The sequence below is a fragment of the Haliotis rubra genome, unplaced genomic scaffold (genome assembly GCF_003918875.1).
Source record: "Haliotis rubra isolate DU_JTF1 unplaced genomic scaffold, ASM391887v1 Scf688, whole genome shotgun sequence".
NCBI classification, from domain to species: Eukaryota; Metazoa; Mollusca; class Gastropoda; order Lepetellida; family Haliotidae; genus Haliotis; species Haliotis rubra.
The window spans coordinates 344,071-363,086 of NW_025767399.1; the positions used below are offsets into that span (position 1 = coordinate 344,071).

Sequence of the window (19,016 nt, forward strand, 5' to 3'; positions counted from 1 at the left end):
TCCATATTCTGACATCCTAACAATATTACTAGACAGAAGCCTCAAAACCCATATTTACAGTCGGAAGTTTGACAACACAGACATGTCAGGTGACAATGAAGACTTACTTCCCCTTGCCGTACCAGTTCCCCATGCAGGCCACAACACTGGGCCAGCCTGTTGACTGCAGCGCTCCTGCCACTATCTGCACACATAACACAAGCACATGTACAAATACAGGATTTTACTGACTTAAAATATGCTTAAAAAAAGAAAGTATGCATCATTAAATTATTCATAAAATGTCCACTGCATGTAAACTATAACTGACATAAAATAAACAGTGATTTCCTTCAATTCATAATTTAAGAGCCTAACCAATCTGTTATAAGCGTAAGGCATCTGAGAATGTGCAATGTGACATCTCTTGAAAATCAGCTGAGGTGTGCAAAGTGTAACAAGCGTAAGTCCCAGTGTTCATGTGTTGAGCATTCTGATTAGATACTGAGAGCCTGTGAGAAGACCCAGGTAAATCCATTCATGTAACCTGGCCACACAGGCTTGTGAATGCTTCCTGCACACAACACAGCAAGAATGCACCAAGATCCTGTCCTCAAGGGGTCCCTACCCTTCTACACCAGGGGAGGCAACTGTTGGGAACCTATATGCTCCTGAACAAATCACTTTAAAAATACCAAGCTTGAAAATAACCAGCAGATCCAGACTATTCAGAGTTATCATTCTCTGAATATATATAATTTTGATCGTAACAAATAATCCCATTTAATTGAAAAGGAGCCCCAGTGAGATGGTAGATTCTGAACCTGAGGAAATCTAGACTCGCTTCATTTAGGGGTTTAGCATTGCAGGGAGGGCTAGGCAGTAGGGAAAATAATGAGGTTGAGGGACTATGAGACAGGCTGACTTGTACCTAGGATGTGGATCACTGAAGCAGATGCAAATAATGATTTCACTTCTCACAACAATGTTTTCTTAACAATGAAGGGGTTTTCCTAACAACTATTAGACATGTTGGCTGTGAAGGTGATATCTGTTGAAATCTATAGAATTCTGCAAGGAATTTAATGAACAGGAATTTAATGCTGTGATGTGATAAAAGTTGGGTATTTGAAGGAAGTTATACTTCAGGCAATATCCACATGATATCCCCTGTGAAGCACCTACCTGGACAATCACATAGAAGGCCAGCGAGTGTATATTCAAGAAATACCCCAAACCAAACATGGCTGTGGCAGCCCCAGTTCCCAGCATGCCTAGAGCCAGGAAGTACCGCAGGTTCATCCGTTCAGCAATATGGCCACTGAAATACGTAACATGATTTTGTACATGTAGCTCCTTGATAAATGCTGTCAGCTGTCATGGCAACTGGATCTATCATAGTCGGATCAGAAATTCAGGTTTCATCTACCATTAATTAAATGGAACATACAGGTGGATGAGAAGGTAAATCCATAAAAATGATAGTCATATTTATATGATTGCTGTTGCCGGATATACTTTGATATCCAGCCCAGCCTGAGATTTTTCCTCTTCCCTGCTCAGGGGTGGAAATAACCCATTGCCCGACGTCCGAGTCCAGTGTTTTTTTCTGTTGGGCAAGCAAATTTGTATATCGAACTGTACCGGTGTCCAGTTGACTTTCCAACGTTAATTATGTTGTTTATTTAAAAAGTCAACAAGAAAACCGCCGGTATAGTGGAAAAATTATCAGGGCAAGTGATTTTACATGTGCCACTGTACCGGATCACACTAGCAATTTTAAAGTTATTTCCACCCCTGCTGCTATTTCTTTATGTTGGAATATAATTGTCAGGATTTAATGAGTCGATGAGTCATTTCTGATATATTCATACATTATCAATAGGGTTGGGCATCGCCAAAATTTTCGTATTGCGATATATTGCGATTTGTGTTGGCGCACTGCAATACGTATTGCAATATATTGTGAAAGTGTGACACATGGTTTAGCTCTTTCAACACCAGTCAACCAGAGACTTTTACTGCCATGACACCGAGTTCCCAGAGACCCTGAGGCCATAGATGAGGCCTATGTTTATCAAGGAAAATATCAGCTTGTAAAACATTATTACTGCTACATGTCATGCACCATTTGAAAGGTTTAATCCCAACATATTTATAAATATGAAAGTTATTTTTTATCATAGTATTCAAATAAAACAACAATTTAAATAAGTTTAATGAAAATGTAAGTTTACACATTATAAGGTCTAGATAAACCACGAAGGAAGCAAAAAATGCAGCCTTTTCTTTTCCATTTGTAATATGTCATAATATCCCCTTACCTTTTTCTTCTTTGTTTTCATTTTTACGAAAATTATTATAAGAAGGTGTCTGAAATAATATGTATGGACGGCTATTTCCCGATAATTTGATAAGAAGACCCATACCTGTATAGTACGCCATTACTGCCAAAAATCGTGGCAATCGTGTGTAGTAAAATGTGACATGAGTCAAATACATTTGTGACTAATTCGTGTTATTCCGGACAATCCGAATAGCGTAGGTCAAGGAAAGACGCGTGTAGTTACGAATGGAGTCAAATAGTTTCTTTGCGCTTATCGATTTTCATTATTTGTTTCGGGATTATAAAAATGTAATTTTTAGAGTAAAATTGATATTTTATACTTATCCTGACTCATGCTCTTTTGCTTGTCTTCTTCTTCTTGCGAACATAGTGGAACACTTGTATCTCCTTATTTGAAGCTCCCTTCAAAATAAAATCACTAATTGGTACTCACCACGAGTTGCTCCCCTTTGCTTCCCCTGGCGGGAAAGGTGTCGCCACCCTCTGGCCATGTGCTCCACTCTCTCCTGATTTAGCGAGCCCAACACTTGAATTTACAGGGAAATCCAAAGTGTTATGTGGGGAGGATGGGAGGGCTAACCTCATGAGTCAGGATAAGTATAAAATATCAATTTTACTCTAAAAATTACATATTTTTCCTTATCCTGACTCATGCTCTTTTGCTTGTAGCATCCTACGGAACGGAGGTGGGTAACATAATACTTTGGATTTATAATTAGTGATTTTGTATAGATATACTGTAATATCCCCTACGGGAACTTCATGAAGGCTTAGATTTAGGATGTTTCCTGTATAAAGAAAACCATAGGTTATATAAAGCCATTAAAGGGGAATTACATTATGAATATATTGAACAATACATATAAATTATATAAATATATATAGGTGACTCTGATAGAGGCACTGAAATTGACTATACCAAAGTATATGCTTAAGGTTGAATACTTAAGCTGAACATATATACATAGCCCTAAAACTCCGTAGAGTTATAAGCTAGATGAGTATGTATAAAATACATATTAATCTTGTGAGGATAATATTTTAACGCCTACGAGGGACTGTCAGTTGCTGAGCGAGGACCAGTGGTCCGAAATGGTGAATGCCAGAGACATCTTCTGTAGTGATGTCTCTCAGGTAGTGATTAGCAAATACCATGTTAGATTTCCAATAGCATCCTTCCATAATGGTGTTCAAGGAACAGTTACGTGTAGTAAGGCGAGGGTAGAGGCCAGTGCCCTGATCTCATGTGGATTTGATGCTGTTGGTGGGTCCAAGCCTGCTGCCTTGTAGGCACGGAGAATGACAGTCCTTATCCAAATAGATATTGTGGTCCGTGACACTTCTGTTTGATTAAGTGGCGATAAGGGGATGAATAAGCGTTTGAGAAATCTTCTCCTTGTTTTGGATCGTCGTAAATAAACTTTGGCTCTTACCGGACACAGTGATAGGTCTTGTGTATCTTCTGATCCGAGAATAGAGGATAGCTACCGGGATGTGGAATAATCTGTCTGGTTGACCTGGCAGTTGATTTTTATGCGATGAAATCCCATCTTAATCCGAGGTGCTGTGTTATGATTGTCATCAAACTGTATCCTCTCGTAATCCAGAAGCGTGAATTTCAGACATTCTTGCTGCTGTGGCTAGCGATAGCAGAAACAGTGTTTTCTGTGAGAGAAATTCAAAGTTTGTCGATTCCAAGGTTCATAGACCTCACTCGTGAGGTGTTGTAACACTACATTCAGATCCCAAGCTGGGCGTGGAACTTCCGCTTTTGGTCCTCCAATCGAAAGCTCGTAGTAAGGCCAGTAACTCTGGTGATCTTGTCAATTTGACACCCGTTCTCATGGTGATTACAGAACTAAGCGGCGGCAAGATATGTTGATATCGTTGAACCTTTTAAATGTTTGTTTTGGCGTAGGTAACACAAATAGTCTGCCACTTGAGGTTGTGAAGCCTCTCTTGCTGTAAACCCTTTCTTTGTTGCATAATTTTTGAAACTGTGCCACTTGTCGTGCGTACAAGTTCTACGAGTTGAGTAACGTAAAAGGCAAGCGTGACTGCTTTTGCCGCCTGGCAGAATATCCTCTTGTTTAAACACATTTGTATACAGTCCATACGTGTAGTTGGAACATTGCTGGGTTTCCGTGCACTTGTTTGGTGTGAGGATGAATTAACAGGTTTGGCGCCGCTTTGGGTAGCTCCAGTGTTGGTTGACCGATTTCTTGAATTAGTATGGGAAACCACGTTCTGGCCGGTCAGTAGGGCTTGACCAAAGTGAGTTGTAGGCTCTGTGTTTGTCTGATTTTCTGTAATACTTGAGGTATTATTGCTGGCGAGCGAAACGCTGCACGCATTGAGGCCTTCCATGATAGACTTAGAGCCGTCCGTTGCCCAAGCTTGGGGGTCTGGGACTGGTGACACGAATGTCGGTAGCTGATTGTTGAATCCCGTGGCGAATAGGTCTATTAGCTTGGCTCTAATTGCTTGATTATCTGTGCAAAATTTCCTGTTGATCATCCACTCTGTCGGTGATGGTAGATGAGGCCGAGAGAGAGCCGTCTGCTAGTATATTTCTGGCTCGGGAATGTGCACTGCTCTGACATGTAGATTAAGATCTTGTATTAAATCGAACAGTTGAAAGTTTAGGTTCAAAAGGTTCATCGATCTCGTTGAGCCTTGCTTGTTTATGTAGAACGCCACTGTCAATTGTCTGTATGGATCATTAGGCGGCGCATTTTGTAGAAATGTGCTCCAATGTAGAATGGCGTTGATTACAGCTTTCATTTCTAGACTGTTTATATGGAGTTTGCATTCTTGCTGATTCCATAACCCTGATATCGTGTGGTTGGTGAGATGAGCTCCCAACCTTGGAGTGACGCTTCTACATATAGATGGGTTTTGTATTCCTGCTCTGCTAAACAAATCCCCTTCGCAGACATTCGATTTCTTGGTCCACCATAGTAGATGCGGTCTGAGATGTTTCGGTAGACTGAATGGTTGTACATCGTTGAGATGTCGTTGATGAGGACCTGTAGGGGACGTAACTGTAATCTGCCTGTGACAGTCATGTCTTGGGCTGATGTGAGAAGACCTAGTAGGCTCTGCCATTGTCGCGAGTGGTAGCGGAGAGAGTAGAGCTGGTGGAATGGTCTGCTGTATCTTGAGCCAACGGTCTTCTGGTACCAAAATACGGTTGCGATTTGTGATGAATCGAATACCTAGGAACTGCAGGTCTTGCGATGGTACTAGGTCCGACTTGCGTAAGTTTACTAACCAACCTAGTTGTGTTAGTAGCTTTATGATGTAATTTAACTGTAGTTTGAGGCGAGTGGATCTTGATCTACTTGTATCCCGTCGTCGAGGTAAAACGACTCGCGAGCCCTTGACGATGTAGAAATTTGATAATCGGTTTCGTTATCCTCGTGAATAGCCAGGGGGCTGATGATATTCCGAATGGGAGTACTTTCCACTGGTAATGTAGCCCTTCTAGAGTAAATCGTAGGTATTTCCTGGAATCGGGATGAATGGGGATGTGCAGGTAGGCATCCTGTAGATCTATGCTGCCCATGTAGTCCATAGGACTAATCATCTGGCATAACTGAGGTAAATGTATCATGCGAAACCCGATTGGTTTTCGTAGATAGTTCTTGTTGAAAAAGCTCATGTTGTAGATGAGTCTGTATTTCTCCGCGGAGTTTTCTTGGGAACTAGGAAAACTGGGGAGTAGAAACCTGGTTCGACGTTTGCTTGATCTATTACTTCTATGGCCTGTTTGGATAGGGGTGATGAAACAGCCTCTCTTATCTTTGGTAGTTGTTGGCGCTTTGTAAATCGAATTTGGGGGTTTGATTGTCAGCGGAGGCTTGGCCTGTAGAGGGATCTGAAAATCCGTGTTGAAGAATGTTGGAGGCGTAAGGGTCTTGCAATATTCCCCAGTTTTCCCAGTGTAGTTGGAGGCGCCCACCCACTTGAGCTGGCTGTACTGGAACAGCTGGGGTGGAAGACTCCAGTCGTTCGAACCTGTGTTTCAGCTGCCTATAATTGCGGGAACCTCTGGGTGTCCTGCCTCTTCCTGATCCTCCTCTATAGTTGCCATATGGGCTTACCTAAAAGAATCTTTACCTCTAGAGCTGGCTATCTTCCTGTCTCTTGCTCTTTGTAGGCCCGTGAACTTAGATCTGCCTGAGTATCTTTGTGAAGTCTGACCTAATGACGCTGGCTAGTGTGTCCATCGATCTAATCATAAGGACTTCCCTGGAATCCTTAGAGACTTCCTTGGCGACTTTGTCGATTTCTCCGTCAAAGATGGATGTTGTCGACCACGGGCTGTATAAAGTGGGCTGTAAAGTTCTCCCCAATTACAGGAGGCGAGGAGGCCTTGACGACGAGCTAAGGTCAGTGCTGCTGAAACAGATGTAAGATGATCCGTTAAAACTGCTGATCTTTCTTTTGCATAAGTAAGGCAGAATAAATCATTCTATCATCTTCCGTCGTGGAATCCCGAATCTAGTAATAAGAGTCTCATTGATCGCCCTAGATCTATTTAACCCAAAGAACATACGCCTCGTCATGGTTTCTATATGAGCCAACTTGCGATCATCCATCTTGTAAATCTTGTTCTTTACATCGCTGATGATCTTATAGTTCTCATCGATGTCCTGGGCCTTGTAGAAGGAGTCCATGTTATGCGTGGAGAACTTCTTGGCTTGAAAGTTGGGCAGATGTGGTATCTGAACTTTCGTAGCTTTCTGGAAAGCTGCATCTAGATTCTGTGGCACTGCCGCAATCGGGTCGATCGGGGTAGAGTGATTGCATCTGGATCATCTTCCTTCATCAAATACGCCTGGCGCTGTATTGCCACTTTAGATGGTGATGTGAGATCTAGGTTATTGACCATCCAATACCGTATCTCTGCATCAGAAAATATGATTCCTCCATCATCCTCAATACCATCATCATTAACAAATTGTAGATGCTCTTCGACCGCGTAGCTGTCTGTATATCTGATGAGGTTTGTGGCGATCTAGTTGACTTGTGCGCGCTTCTATGTGGAGATCTGACGGGTGATCGACCTGGTGATGAACGGTGGAGATCGCCTATGGGATGATCTTCTCGGAGACTTGTGAGGTGAATGTTGATAGCCGAAGCTCTTCGGCAGTCCCTCGATGTTCTTCTAGATGATGAAGATCTGGAATCATATGTCCTTCGCGAATGCCTTCGCGAAGCTTCATTTGGCGTCCGTCCGGGGATCGATGATATGACCTTCGCCGAAGGCTTCCGTGATGTCTGATGGTCTGAGTCCATATCTAGAGATGAAATCGAAGATGGTGATGATCTCTCCCGCCGCTGGAAGGCCTTCGCGAAGGCTGTACATCTAGGTCCTTCGTCAAGGTGGTGCGGGACTTCCTTCGCGAAGGTGACATCGCCTTGGCTGCTACGCTGACGGGGGTGCCTCTGGGGTGCTGTCTCACGTTGGAGCCTTCGCTGGCGTTCGGACCCTGCTTGGCGCAGTTTGTAGTGGTCCTCCATGATGTTCATAATCTGCCGCGATCATGTCTTCTGGGATGATCTGTGACCTAAGTCGGGCGCCTCTTATCTGCAATGGGGTTCACATCAATGACGCCTGACGCGGGTGTAGAGGCATCAGGCTGCATGGTGATCTCTGCAGAAGTCACAGTCGCTGACACCGGGTCAGCTTCTTCTGCCGTGAAGTCGGGATGATTATCGGCTGATCATCGTAGAGGCCCAATTCTGCTGCTGGAACGATCTCGGCTGAAAGTTCTTGCTGTCTTTGTAGATTTCCTTTGGAAGTCTGGCGCTGCCCTGGGTGTCCTCAATCTGGCGCTGAGACGACGATGAGGCCCTCTTAGACTTGGTCTGCAATGACGAGATGTCTGGGGAGGCCGGTCGCTTTTCTTCGAGGTAACGGATCGCGCCCCACGTTCCTCTGCCGCGGGGTCTCTAGCAGAACACCAGACGGGGAGAGGGTCGATCGCTAGCAGCTGACTGGATGGAATATCTGGACTCTCTGCCATGTTTTGCCCTTGTTTGCGTGATCTATCTGCAGCACGCCTTAAGACTAAAGATGATATTTATTAAATGCAGAATGAGATAAATTAAGGCAGTAACTGCAACGTGAATTAAACGCACACGGCGTAGAACAACTAGGGCATATTACATGTGGATCGGAGGCAGAAAAACGTAATCTACAAATCGTACAGATTTTCATCAACGTAAAGCTAGCTGAACAATCACGAATACACGTGAATAAACAGTAGAAATACGATAATTAATCAATACAAATAGTAAAGGATACTAGCTATACCTCTATAGTAACCTATGAGAGGTAAAAACTAAGAGATTATCAAAGGATATGGTGTGTAAGGAGACACAAGGCGCTCTCACATCCTGCTCACTGGGCGAAGAAGGAGAGAGTGGAGCACATGGCCAGAGGGTGGCGACACCTTTCCCGCCAGGGGAAGCAAAGGGGAGCAACTCGTGGTGAGTACCAATTAGTGATTTTATTTTGAAGGGAGCTTCAAATAAGGAGATACAAGTGTTCCACTATGTTCGCAAGAAGAAGAAGACAAGCAAAAGAGCATGAGTCAGGATAAGGAAAAATTTATCTTTTTACTGATATTTGTTAACGACATAAGAAACTTACTTAACATGCCTTTCAAGGAGTGGCCATGTTTGGAAATTCAGAGTTATTTATCTTTGGAAATATTCCTAAACTAAATCTTTGAAGGGCATTTAGAAGTGGAACGCATAAGAAAAGCAAGATAACACGAAGTTTCGGAGTGTATGCTTGCTCCTGATGAAAGGTACACTGATCCTCTCCCCACTTGGAATGAATGAATGAGGAAGGAGCAAGCATACACTCCGAAACGTCGTGTTGTCCACAATAAAGAAGTTGACATCCATAAATCTTGCTTTTCTTATTCCTAGACTAGTCGTGAACATGGCCACGAGATAGGTACGAGTCGCCATCCGGCTTGCCGGAATGACACGAGTTGTTACGAATGTCTGCTATAAGGCTCGTGATTGGTCAAAATCATGCAGGTGAGCTAAGGCAACCAATATTATTACAGCAATGGATACCGTCCTCGTAAACGAAAACTTTAGATTTAGACGAAAGTTTTGGGTAAAATCATCCTATTCTGAATGGGTTACGCACAAAATCACCACCTTATGGAACTTAGTTGTCGTATCGTGCTTGGTTATGACCTGTGACAAAAACGCTTCAAGCATATACTTTAGCATTAAACATCGTGTGCAAGCGTGAAGTTCTAGGCGACGAAAGCCGAAATGTTATTTGGCTTACATATCATGATCCCACTCAAAAAGATGGAAAATAGTAACTTCTGATTTGCGTTTGACAACTTTTATGAGTACTGTTTTTGATTTTATTCTTAGTTTATTCAATTGGTTTAATTATTTCTTCAAAACATCGTTACTTTGCTCTTTGACAACTTTGATGTGGACCTTTTGCCGAATCGTTTATGTTTTCAATATCATTGCGAAAAATAGTTTATATTTCTAATTCTGTCGATATATATTTTCATTTGAAATGTAATAAGTATTTTCAGACATTGTGAAAAGTGATAGATTTAATAAGTGAATCATATGTTTGGTAGGTTCCTAAAATTATATACCATTTTGATGCACCTACTGCCAGGCCTGTTTACCGGCCTTTCGGTGTCTGGGGACTTGTGATGTCTTGGACGGTTTTCCGACCTACGGTGTTGAATGGGTTATCTAAGGTACTGAAATTACTGTCGTCCTTTCATTTGAAACAATGCCACTGGCCACTGTCAGCACACAGATGTGATTGACCAATATACTATCTCAAAACTATTAATGCATAATGATATAAAGGAAATACAAATCTTATTAGTATTTTTAACTACATCACGAAAATTATCGATCATGGTCACTGAAATTGCTGATCGTACCAGGTGAACCGGTTTATCGTATTGCGAAGTTCGAATTGTAATATACCGGTTAACCGGTATTATCGCCCAACCTTATTTATCAACCAACATTCAAGGGTTGAACAGAGCTAACTCTCCTGTGTGTCAACTCACCTGATGAACATGCAGATGGCGTTAGGAGAAAAGAAATGCATAGTCCAAACTTCCCAGCAGTTCCTCATAGTTGTTCTGATCTGGTAACAACAAGAACCTCCTTATGAACTGATCCACAACTCTTGACATAGACTGACTGACTGAGTTTGGTTTTACGCCGCTTTTAGCAATATTCCAGCAACATCACGGCGGGGGACACCAGAAATGGGCTTCACACATTGTACCCATGTGGGGATTCGAACCCGGGCCTTCGGCATGACGAGCCAACGCTTTAACCATTAGGCTACCCCACCGCCTCACTCTTGACATAGAGAAAAAGTATTTCTGATACAGTACATCACAACACTTACCACTTTCTCAGGAGACATTAGTAATAAGAGTTAGCATCAGTGAAGCAGTATTTACTGTGAAAGAAACAGGTTCTGACAATTACATTTACAACAACTACAGATATGAATACAGTCATCCCCTGCAATAATGCCCTTTGTGATTCCACGGTCTCTGTTCAATCTGTGGCTCCACCTAAATCCACGTTTGTATCTGCAGTATGTAGGTGTACAATAAGGTTGTATGTTTGCCTGGCAGCTGTTTATTGTCAGTTACCATGGTTACATCATAGTTATGATTATTAGAAAATATTACATTTCACTTATTATGTCCCGGGTGTTTTCACAATGAAGAACTTATCACAAAGGACAATGCTTTACCTTAATTGCATAGTGCCTTAGCCTTTAATGGTTTCATATTCTAAAATGAGCACCCCTTTATCAAATTCCAGCTAAACAATTGAGTACTTTCTTGAACATCCAAATGTATATATTTCTCTTCACTATGTATCTCATAGTTTTCATACCATTCTAGGATTTATTAAGCCCTCTCTGGACAACAGCATCAGCCTTTCAGGAAGACAACCTTACACCCTGTGATATATGTGCTAGTGACTCACACTGATTACCGGTCAGTACATCACGTTACATAGGCCCATGATAACACTTATCATCAACTTGAATGGTACAGTTCTCTTATTATCTCCCTACAATGAGAGTGTGAATTTCATTCTGAGTTCTGGCACCAAAATCCAAAACTAGATTACGAAGTCTGGACCAAACAAACCATTGCAACAACCAGACCATTTTGTCTGAGGGTGTTGTGGGCCTATTCTGATTCTTCCTGGGGAAAAACTGCAAGTACGACAAACACATTATTTGTTACTTACCAAAGGGGGCCCAATCACACCATGTCTTGTAGTTTGAAATGTTTTCATTGGATGGAAATAGAAAGTGGCTACAGTTACGATGAAATACACTCTGAAAATGACCAAAAAAATCTATTTAATTCACATCAAATTTCTCATAAACAGCATAAAAACTCAGCATATGGCAATAGCGATGTTGAAATATTTTAGTCTGTATGAGATGTAACTTTGCATATAAACATGAACCAAAGTTAAATTCTGTGAAATATATGGAAATATTCACTGCCACATTCTGTTCATACTCTAGTTATCCAATTATAGTCAGCTAAACCCAGTCAGTCATTACAATGTACTGAAATTATCTGACTCAACAATCAGGTGCACTAATCAGTATTCAATATGGTATGGTGTTACCTTGACAACGCTGATTGGTTTCCGAGACAGATGGTAGCAGGTATAACAGAAGAAGGTGAAGACAATGATGAACAGGCGATATCTGCAACACAAACAGCAGTGTTCATTCACACACTCTCAAAAACAACGATGAACAGGCTGAATACCTCCAACACAAGCCACACAATATTTATACCGCCTCAGATAAAACAATGATGAACAGGTGACACATCCAACACAAGCCACACTGTATTCATGTATATATCTCCTCAGATACAACAATGATGGACAGGTGACACATCCAACACAAGCCACACTGTATTCATGTATATATCTCCTCAGATACAACAATGATGGACAGGTGACACCTCCAACACAAGCCACACTGTATTCATGTATATATCTCCTCAGATACAACAATGATGGACAGGTGACACCTCCAACACAAGCCACACAGTATTCATGTATATACCACCTCAGATACAACAATGATGAACAGGTGACACATCCAACACAAGCCACACTGTATTCATGTATATACCACCTCAGATACAACAATGATGGACAGGTGACACCTCCAACACAAGCCACACAGTATTCATGTATATATCTCCTCAGATACAACAATGATGAACAGGTGACACCTCCAACACAAGCCACACAGTATTCATGTATATATCTCCTCAGATACAACAATGATGAACAGGTGACACCTCCAACACAAGCCACACAGTATTCATGTATATATCTCCTCAGATACAACAATGATGAACAGGTGACACCTCCAACACAAGCCACACTGTATTCATGTATATACCACGTCAGATACAACAATGATGAACAGGTGACACCTCCAACACAAGCCACACTGTATTCATGTATATACCGCCTCAGATATAACAATGATGAACAAGCGTTTCCTCGAACAGGGCAGATGCTTTATCCACTGGAACAGAGAGGTGGCCTTTCAAAGAGCTAACTGCTAACACTGCCCAAAACTTTAACCATTTTACTTAATACGTCTGGCAGTTGCCATGATGTAACAGACTTAAGAAGCAATCCTGTGATATCTACAGAGCATCTGACTGGTTCTAAGTGGCCAACATTGGTTTTGACAATAAGTCACATGTCAAAATTGAGTTTGATAAGACCAAAAACAAAATGTTGGTCAAACCTTTGGTTAGAAAACAGACATCATATAGTTTATCAAACTTCAAAACTAGTCTGCAAACTGTTCACACAAACACACTTACATCAGAAAACAGAATCAGCAAACTAAAGTTAACCTTGGTAAGCCATCAGAACAGAATTTGCCATGGAATGTTTGCAACATATTGAGGATGTATTGTTGAAAGAGGTATTATATTTAGGATACCCATTCCAATACTTCCCAAGGAGAAGAGAAGAATTGAAGATGCTTTTGATCATCAAACATTTAGAACTGAATATGAATTCTTTTCATGCAAATTCTGTTTGCATACACCTCTCATCAATGTCTCTATTGTAGAGTAAGAGTTTCAGGGGGGTTCAAGCCTGACACACACAAGAAAATCAATGATTCCAAGAAGGAAGATTTTCTTACCAGGATACAAATACCATGTCCATGTAACATGTAATGTACACTTTGGATTACTTTTAACAGCCATGTTTTTTCGTGTTGCTCAAGACTCACAACGTAAATTACCTTGTCATGTCTATACGGTGATATGTGGTTCCATGTTGAAACTTAGTCCATACTGCCATGTCAGGTCTACCAACCACAAAGTTCAGCACTGAATGCTTCAAAAAGCATTAAAAAAAAAGGGCAACTCAAGTCGAATCATCACTACTTTGATTGCTTGTGTTTGTGAATGAATCTCATACCTGCAACATTTTAGTTGGATCTTATTACCATGGTGGCAAATAAAAACATTGACTCACAATAAGTGTTAATTAACACATTCAGTAAGAAACAGACGACAGTAATGAAGTTGTGTGGTCTAATTGGCCCTTGCATATTGCAGTAAGACAAAGGACCTGGCTCCTTATTGGCTTGTTAGGATTTGCCTCATTAATCTTTGGATTAAGGGTCGCGTACCGATCCGTCAAATTTTTATTTATTTGTGTTTCTCATTGCCCGACCGACCCTAATTATATTGCCGACCAAAAATACACCAAAAAAACCCTGTTTTTATTTCAACATCGCCGACTCAAACCTAGAACTGACTTGTCATATAAAATGTTACCACACAAAAAACAATATGTCCCTTGACAACAGACTGACCATGATGTCTGCTATTTGCATAGCAAACATCTGGTCTATTTTGCAATTGAAGTATCACCTTCATATCCCTTTTAAAGTGGGAGCAGTGTCATCTTAATTTGATAACCTTTTAAAATTTATGAACTTTATAAACTCATTCAAGCACAATATAATTGTGTTAGATACAGAGATTACTAAACGAAGTGGTCTGTCAGTGTGGTGTGGTGTGGTGTATGGTGTGGTGTGGTGTGGTGTGTGTGTCGTTTCAAAACGCTTTTAACTAGCGAAAGCGAGTTAAATACGTTTTGAAACAACGAGTTGTAAGATAATTGGTATCTGACAGACACGAGTACGGTAATCTGTTTCTTACACACCATACAAGCCGACCCCTTAATTAATGAACTTAGACTCTCCCATTGTGTTAACACGGTCTGAAATTCGACCGATCAGCACAGAACCACTCAAGCATGATTTGACGGATCGGCACTGCTGACTGTTCAAAATTCAACGGATTAGGCCGTAACCGGATTAGGGGATTATGTAGACAGTTTACGTAATAGTCTGAGTTTACTGGATCACAGTCAGACAAATAGTTTTTCCAAGTCTCATCTCAACATAAGAAACAAAAACGTACAAGATAAAGTACATTAGAATTTTGAACCATTCCATACAGAATCATCTACACAACTTTACATAGATCCATTGAAAATTAATTTTCATATCTGACAGATAAAACTATGAAGGGAAATTAAGGAATTAAACTTGTATATTAATAGTAACACAACATATTGGAGCATGATCTGACTCTTTCAACTGATAAAGGAGCAAGCATCTTCTGCAAAACGTGTTTCTTGTAATAAACATGATAAACAAGCTGACATTCTCAAATTCTTTCCTCTAAGTTGATTACGTCTTAATGACATAAATACACTGAACTTTCTCAGTACTTACTCATATCATATATCAAATTAGTTTATTCAGTGTTTCCGTTCTCCAGTATATACCGGAAAATTGCCGGAAAATTTTGTTGGGGACCAGTATATTGAAAGCCAGCTGGACACTGCGCCATGTAAATAATCATGTATTAAAATAAAAAAATCATGGGTAAGCGAAATGACAGTCTTGACTGTACTTTCATGGTCGCAAAATAGTTATGTTTCAGAAATACCCAGGCTAAAAATAAATTTAAAATGAGTACTACAGTATGATAATAGGATATGAACGGCAAATTTAATTCATGACCGGTAAAATGTTAGGTTGCCGGACACAGTGTCCGATAAATTATTAAATCAGCGGAACACTGATTATTAAATGTATGTTAAATCAGCCTAAAGCTTAATGTAATGGTATGTAAAAACAACAACTTCGTCTGCAGCAATGTCCAAATTTTCCATCACAATATACTTCTGAAAACTGTAAGTCCGTCTGTCAAAGAATCCCAATGAAACGAGTTAACTGTCAAATAGATATTAGCTTTTCTGCAGTAATTCCGCTATTTCAAGCTAAATAGCAAACAAGAACTTGCTAGCATGCTGTGTGAACACCAGGTGTCCTGACGTGTTTGCAGTGATCAATTTACACATATTCACCACTCTTTTACCTGTGTAACTCCTAATGAAGCCTCGGTAATCAAGGCTGATTATTTTCAGCTATTGAAATCTAACCCTGAAAACCTGACACCTTGAAAGTTGCTCACCAATCTTTTAACAGTAAAATATTTAGGTTACAAAATGTCATTTTTGAAAGTCATTTGGCAAATGATTTGGCAGCTAAATTCAAGGCTAGATGTTGAAGAAGCAGCCATAACAAGATCAACCATTTGGTTGCTGATAAAAGAACTAAAAGCCCCACTTACATCACATCTCGAGCCTTCCTCGAAAGCCTTGCTTGACTGCCTGTTTTTTCTATAATCCACAGTGTGATCATTTTGTTGTGAGTGCTCAGTAAGAACCACAAGAGTATCAATCTATGATACATTCACAGAAACATCAGATCCTCAACAACCGTTATAACATCAGATTACAATCTAATGCACCATTAAAATGTCCTGAATGCACCATTGTGCACCTGAATGAAGCTCAAATTAACTGAAACTGAACATATGTAGATTCAATGCAGCAGCATGATGTATTCAGCACATTATTAAAAATACAATTAAATGAAGGCAGTTAAGCCTTAAATAAAATTTTAAAGAAACTGTAATTCATTCCTGTTTGCATAAAATATGGTTGAACACCAATGCCATGCCTGAAGCACAGAACTAATTATTTACAGAAAAAATTAATATCTTGAAGTCATTAAGGCTGCGCAATATAACTCGTTTACCGGTATTTACCGGTTCAGACATGAAAACGATACGTCTTGCAATACGCTGATCAAAAACCAGTATTTTGACTTGCATTCGTAAAACTTTGTAACACTCGGAAATCTTCGGATATTTCCATTTTTCATTTGTGCCAAATATTATTCACATTTGTAGTTTAAATCATGAATAAAAGTTGTTATTAAAGCTTAATCAAGCATAGTGATTTTGCTGTGTATTTGCTCTATAAATCAAGCATTACCTGGATTATAAGTAGTTTTTTGTTTAAAAATACTTCATGCAAAATATTGCAATACATATCGCAATACATGCTTTTGCATCGCAATATATCGCAATATGAATATTCTCTGCAATACCCACCCCCAGAAGTCATATGGTGTGTGGTGTGGTGTGGTGTGTGTGATGTGGTGTGTCAGATACCATGTATCTTACGAGTTGTCTCAAAACGTATTTTTTACGAGCGAAAGCGAGTTAAATACGTTTTGAAACAACGAGTTGTAAGATAATTGGTATATGACAGACACAGAGTACAGTAATCTGTTTCTTACACATCATACAAGCCGACCCCTTAATTAATGAACTTATAGTCTCCCGGTGTGTTAACACCGTCTGAAATTCGACCGATCAGCACAGAACCACTCAAGCATGATTTGACGGATCGGCACTGCTGACTGTTCAAAATTCAACGGATTAGGCCGTAACCGGATTAGGGGATTATGTAGACAGTTTACGTAATAGTCTGGATCACAGTCAGACAAATAGTTTTTCCAAGTCTCATCTCAACATAAGAAACAAAAACGTACAAGATAAAGTACATTAGAATTTTGAACCATTCCATACAGAATCATCTACACAACTTTACATAGATCCATTGAAAATTAATTTTCATATCTGACAGATAAAACTATGAAGGGAAATTAAGGAATTAAACTTGTTTATTAATAGTAACACAACATATTGGAGCATGATCTGACTCTTTCAACTGATAAAGGAGCAAGCATCTTCTGCAAAACGTGTTTCTTGTAATAAACATGATAAACAAGCTGACATTCTCAAATTCTTTCCTCTAAGTTTATTACGTCTTAATGACATAAATACACTGAACTTTCTCAGTACTTACTCATATCATATATCAAATTAGTTTATTCAGTGTTTCCCTTCTCCGGTATATACCGGAAAATTTTGTTGGGGACCAGTATATTGAAAGCCAGCTGGACAATACGCCATGTAAATAATCATGTATTAAAATAAAAAAATCATGGGTAAGCGAAATGACAGTCTTGACTGTACTTTCATGGTCGCAAAATTGTTATGTTTCAGAAATACCCAGGCTAAAAATAAATTTAAAATGAGTACTACAGTATGATAATAGGATATGAACGGCAAATTTAATTCATGACCGGTAAAATGTTAGGTTGCCGGACACAGTGTCCGATAAATAATTAAATCAGCGGAACACTGATTATTAAATGTATGTTAAATCAGCCTAAAGCTTAATGTAATGGTATGTAAAAACAACAACTTCGTCTGCAGCAATGTCCAAATTTTCCATCACAATATACTTCGGAAAACTGTAAGTCCGTCTGTCAAAGAATCCCAATGAAACGAGTTAACTGTCAAATAAATATTAGCTTTTCTGCAGTAATTCCGCTATTTCAAGCTAAATAGCAAACAAGAACTTGCTAGCATGCTGTGTGAACACCAGGTGTCCTGACGTGTTTGCAGTGATCAATTTACACATATTCACCACTCTTTTACCTGTGTAACTCCTAATGAAGTCTCGGTAATCAAGGCTGATTATTTTCAGCTATTGAAATCTGACCCTGAAAACCTGACACCTTGAAAGTTGCTCACCAATCTTTTAACAGTAAAATATTTAGGTTACAAAATGTCATTTTTGAAGGTCATTTGGCAAATGATTTGGCAGTTAAATTCAAGGCTAGATGTTGAAGAAGCAGCCATCACAAGATCAACCATTTGGTTGCTGATAAAAGAACTAAAAGCCCCACTTACATCACATCTCGAGCCTTCCTCGAAAGCCTTGCTTGACTGCCTGTTTTTTCTATAATCCACAGTGTGATCATTTTGTTTGTGAGTGCTCAGTAAGAACCACAAGAGTATCAATCTATGATACATTCACAGAAACATCAGATCCTCAACAACCGTTATAACATCAGATTACAATCTAATGCACCATTAAAATGTCCTGAATGCACCATTGTGCACCTGAATGAAGCTCAAATTGACTGAAACTGAACATATGTAGATTCAATGCAGCAGCATGATGTATTCAGCACATTATTAAAAATACAATTGAATTTAATTAAATAAGGGCAGTTAAGCCTTAAATAAAATTTAAAAAAAACTGTAATTCATTCCTGTTTGCATAAAATATGGTTGAACACCAATGCCATGCCTGAAGCACAGAACTAATTATTTACAGAAAAAAA

At 39.9% G+C, this 19,016-nt stretch overlaps 1 protein-coding gene across 1 annotated transcript in view; it reads right to left on the bottom strand.

Moving 5' to 3' along the window:
• The window catches only part of LOC124258219 (glucose-6-phosphate exchanger SLC37A2-like), a 54,128-nt gene that overhangs the window by 18,493 nt on the left and 16,619 nt on the right, over nucleotides 1–19,016 (bottom strand). The window contains 6 exon segments of the mRNA XM_046692282.1: nucleotides 108–184; nucleotides 1,165–1,300; nucleotides 10,414–10,436; nucleotides 10,438–10,493; nucleotides 11,630–11,720; nucleotides 12,023–12,104. Of these exon segments, the coding sequence (XP_046548238.1) occupies nucleotides 108–184; nucleotides 1,165–1,300; nucleotides 10,414–10,436; nucleotides 10,438–10,493; nucleotides 11,630–11,720; nucleotides 12,023–12,104 (465 nt within the window).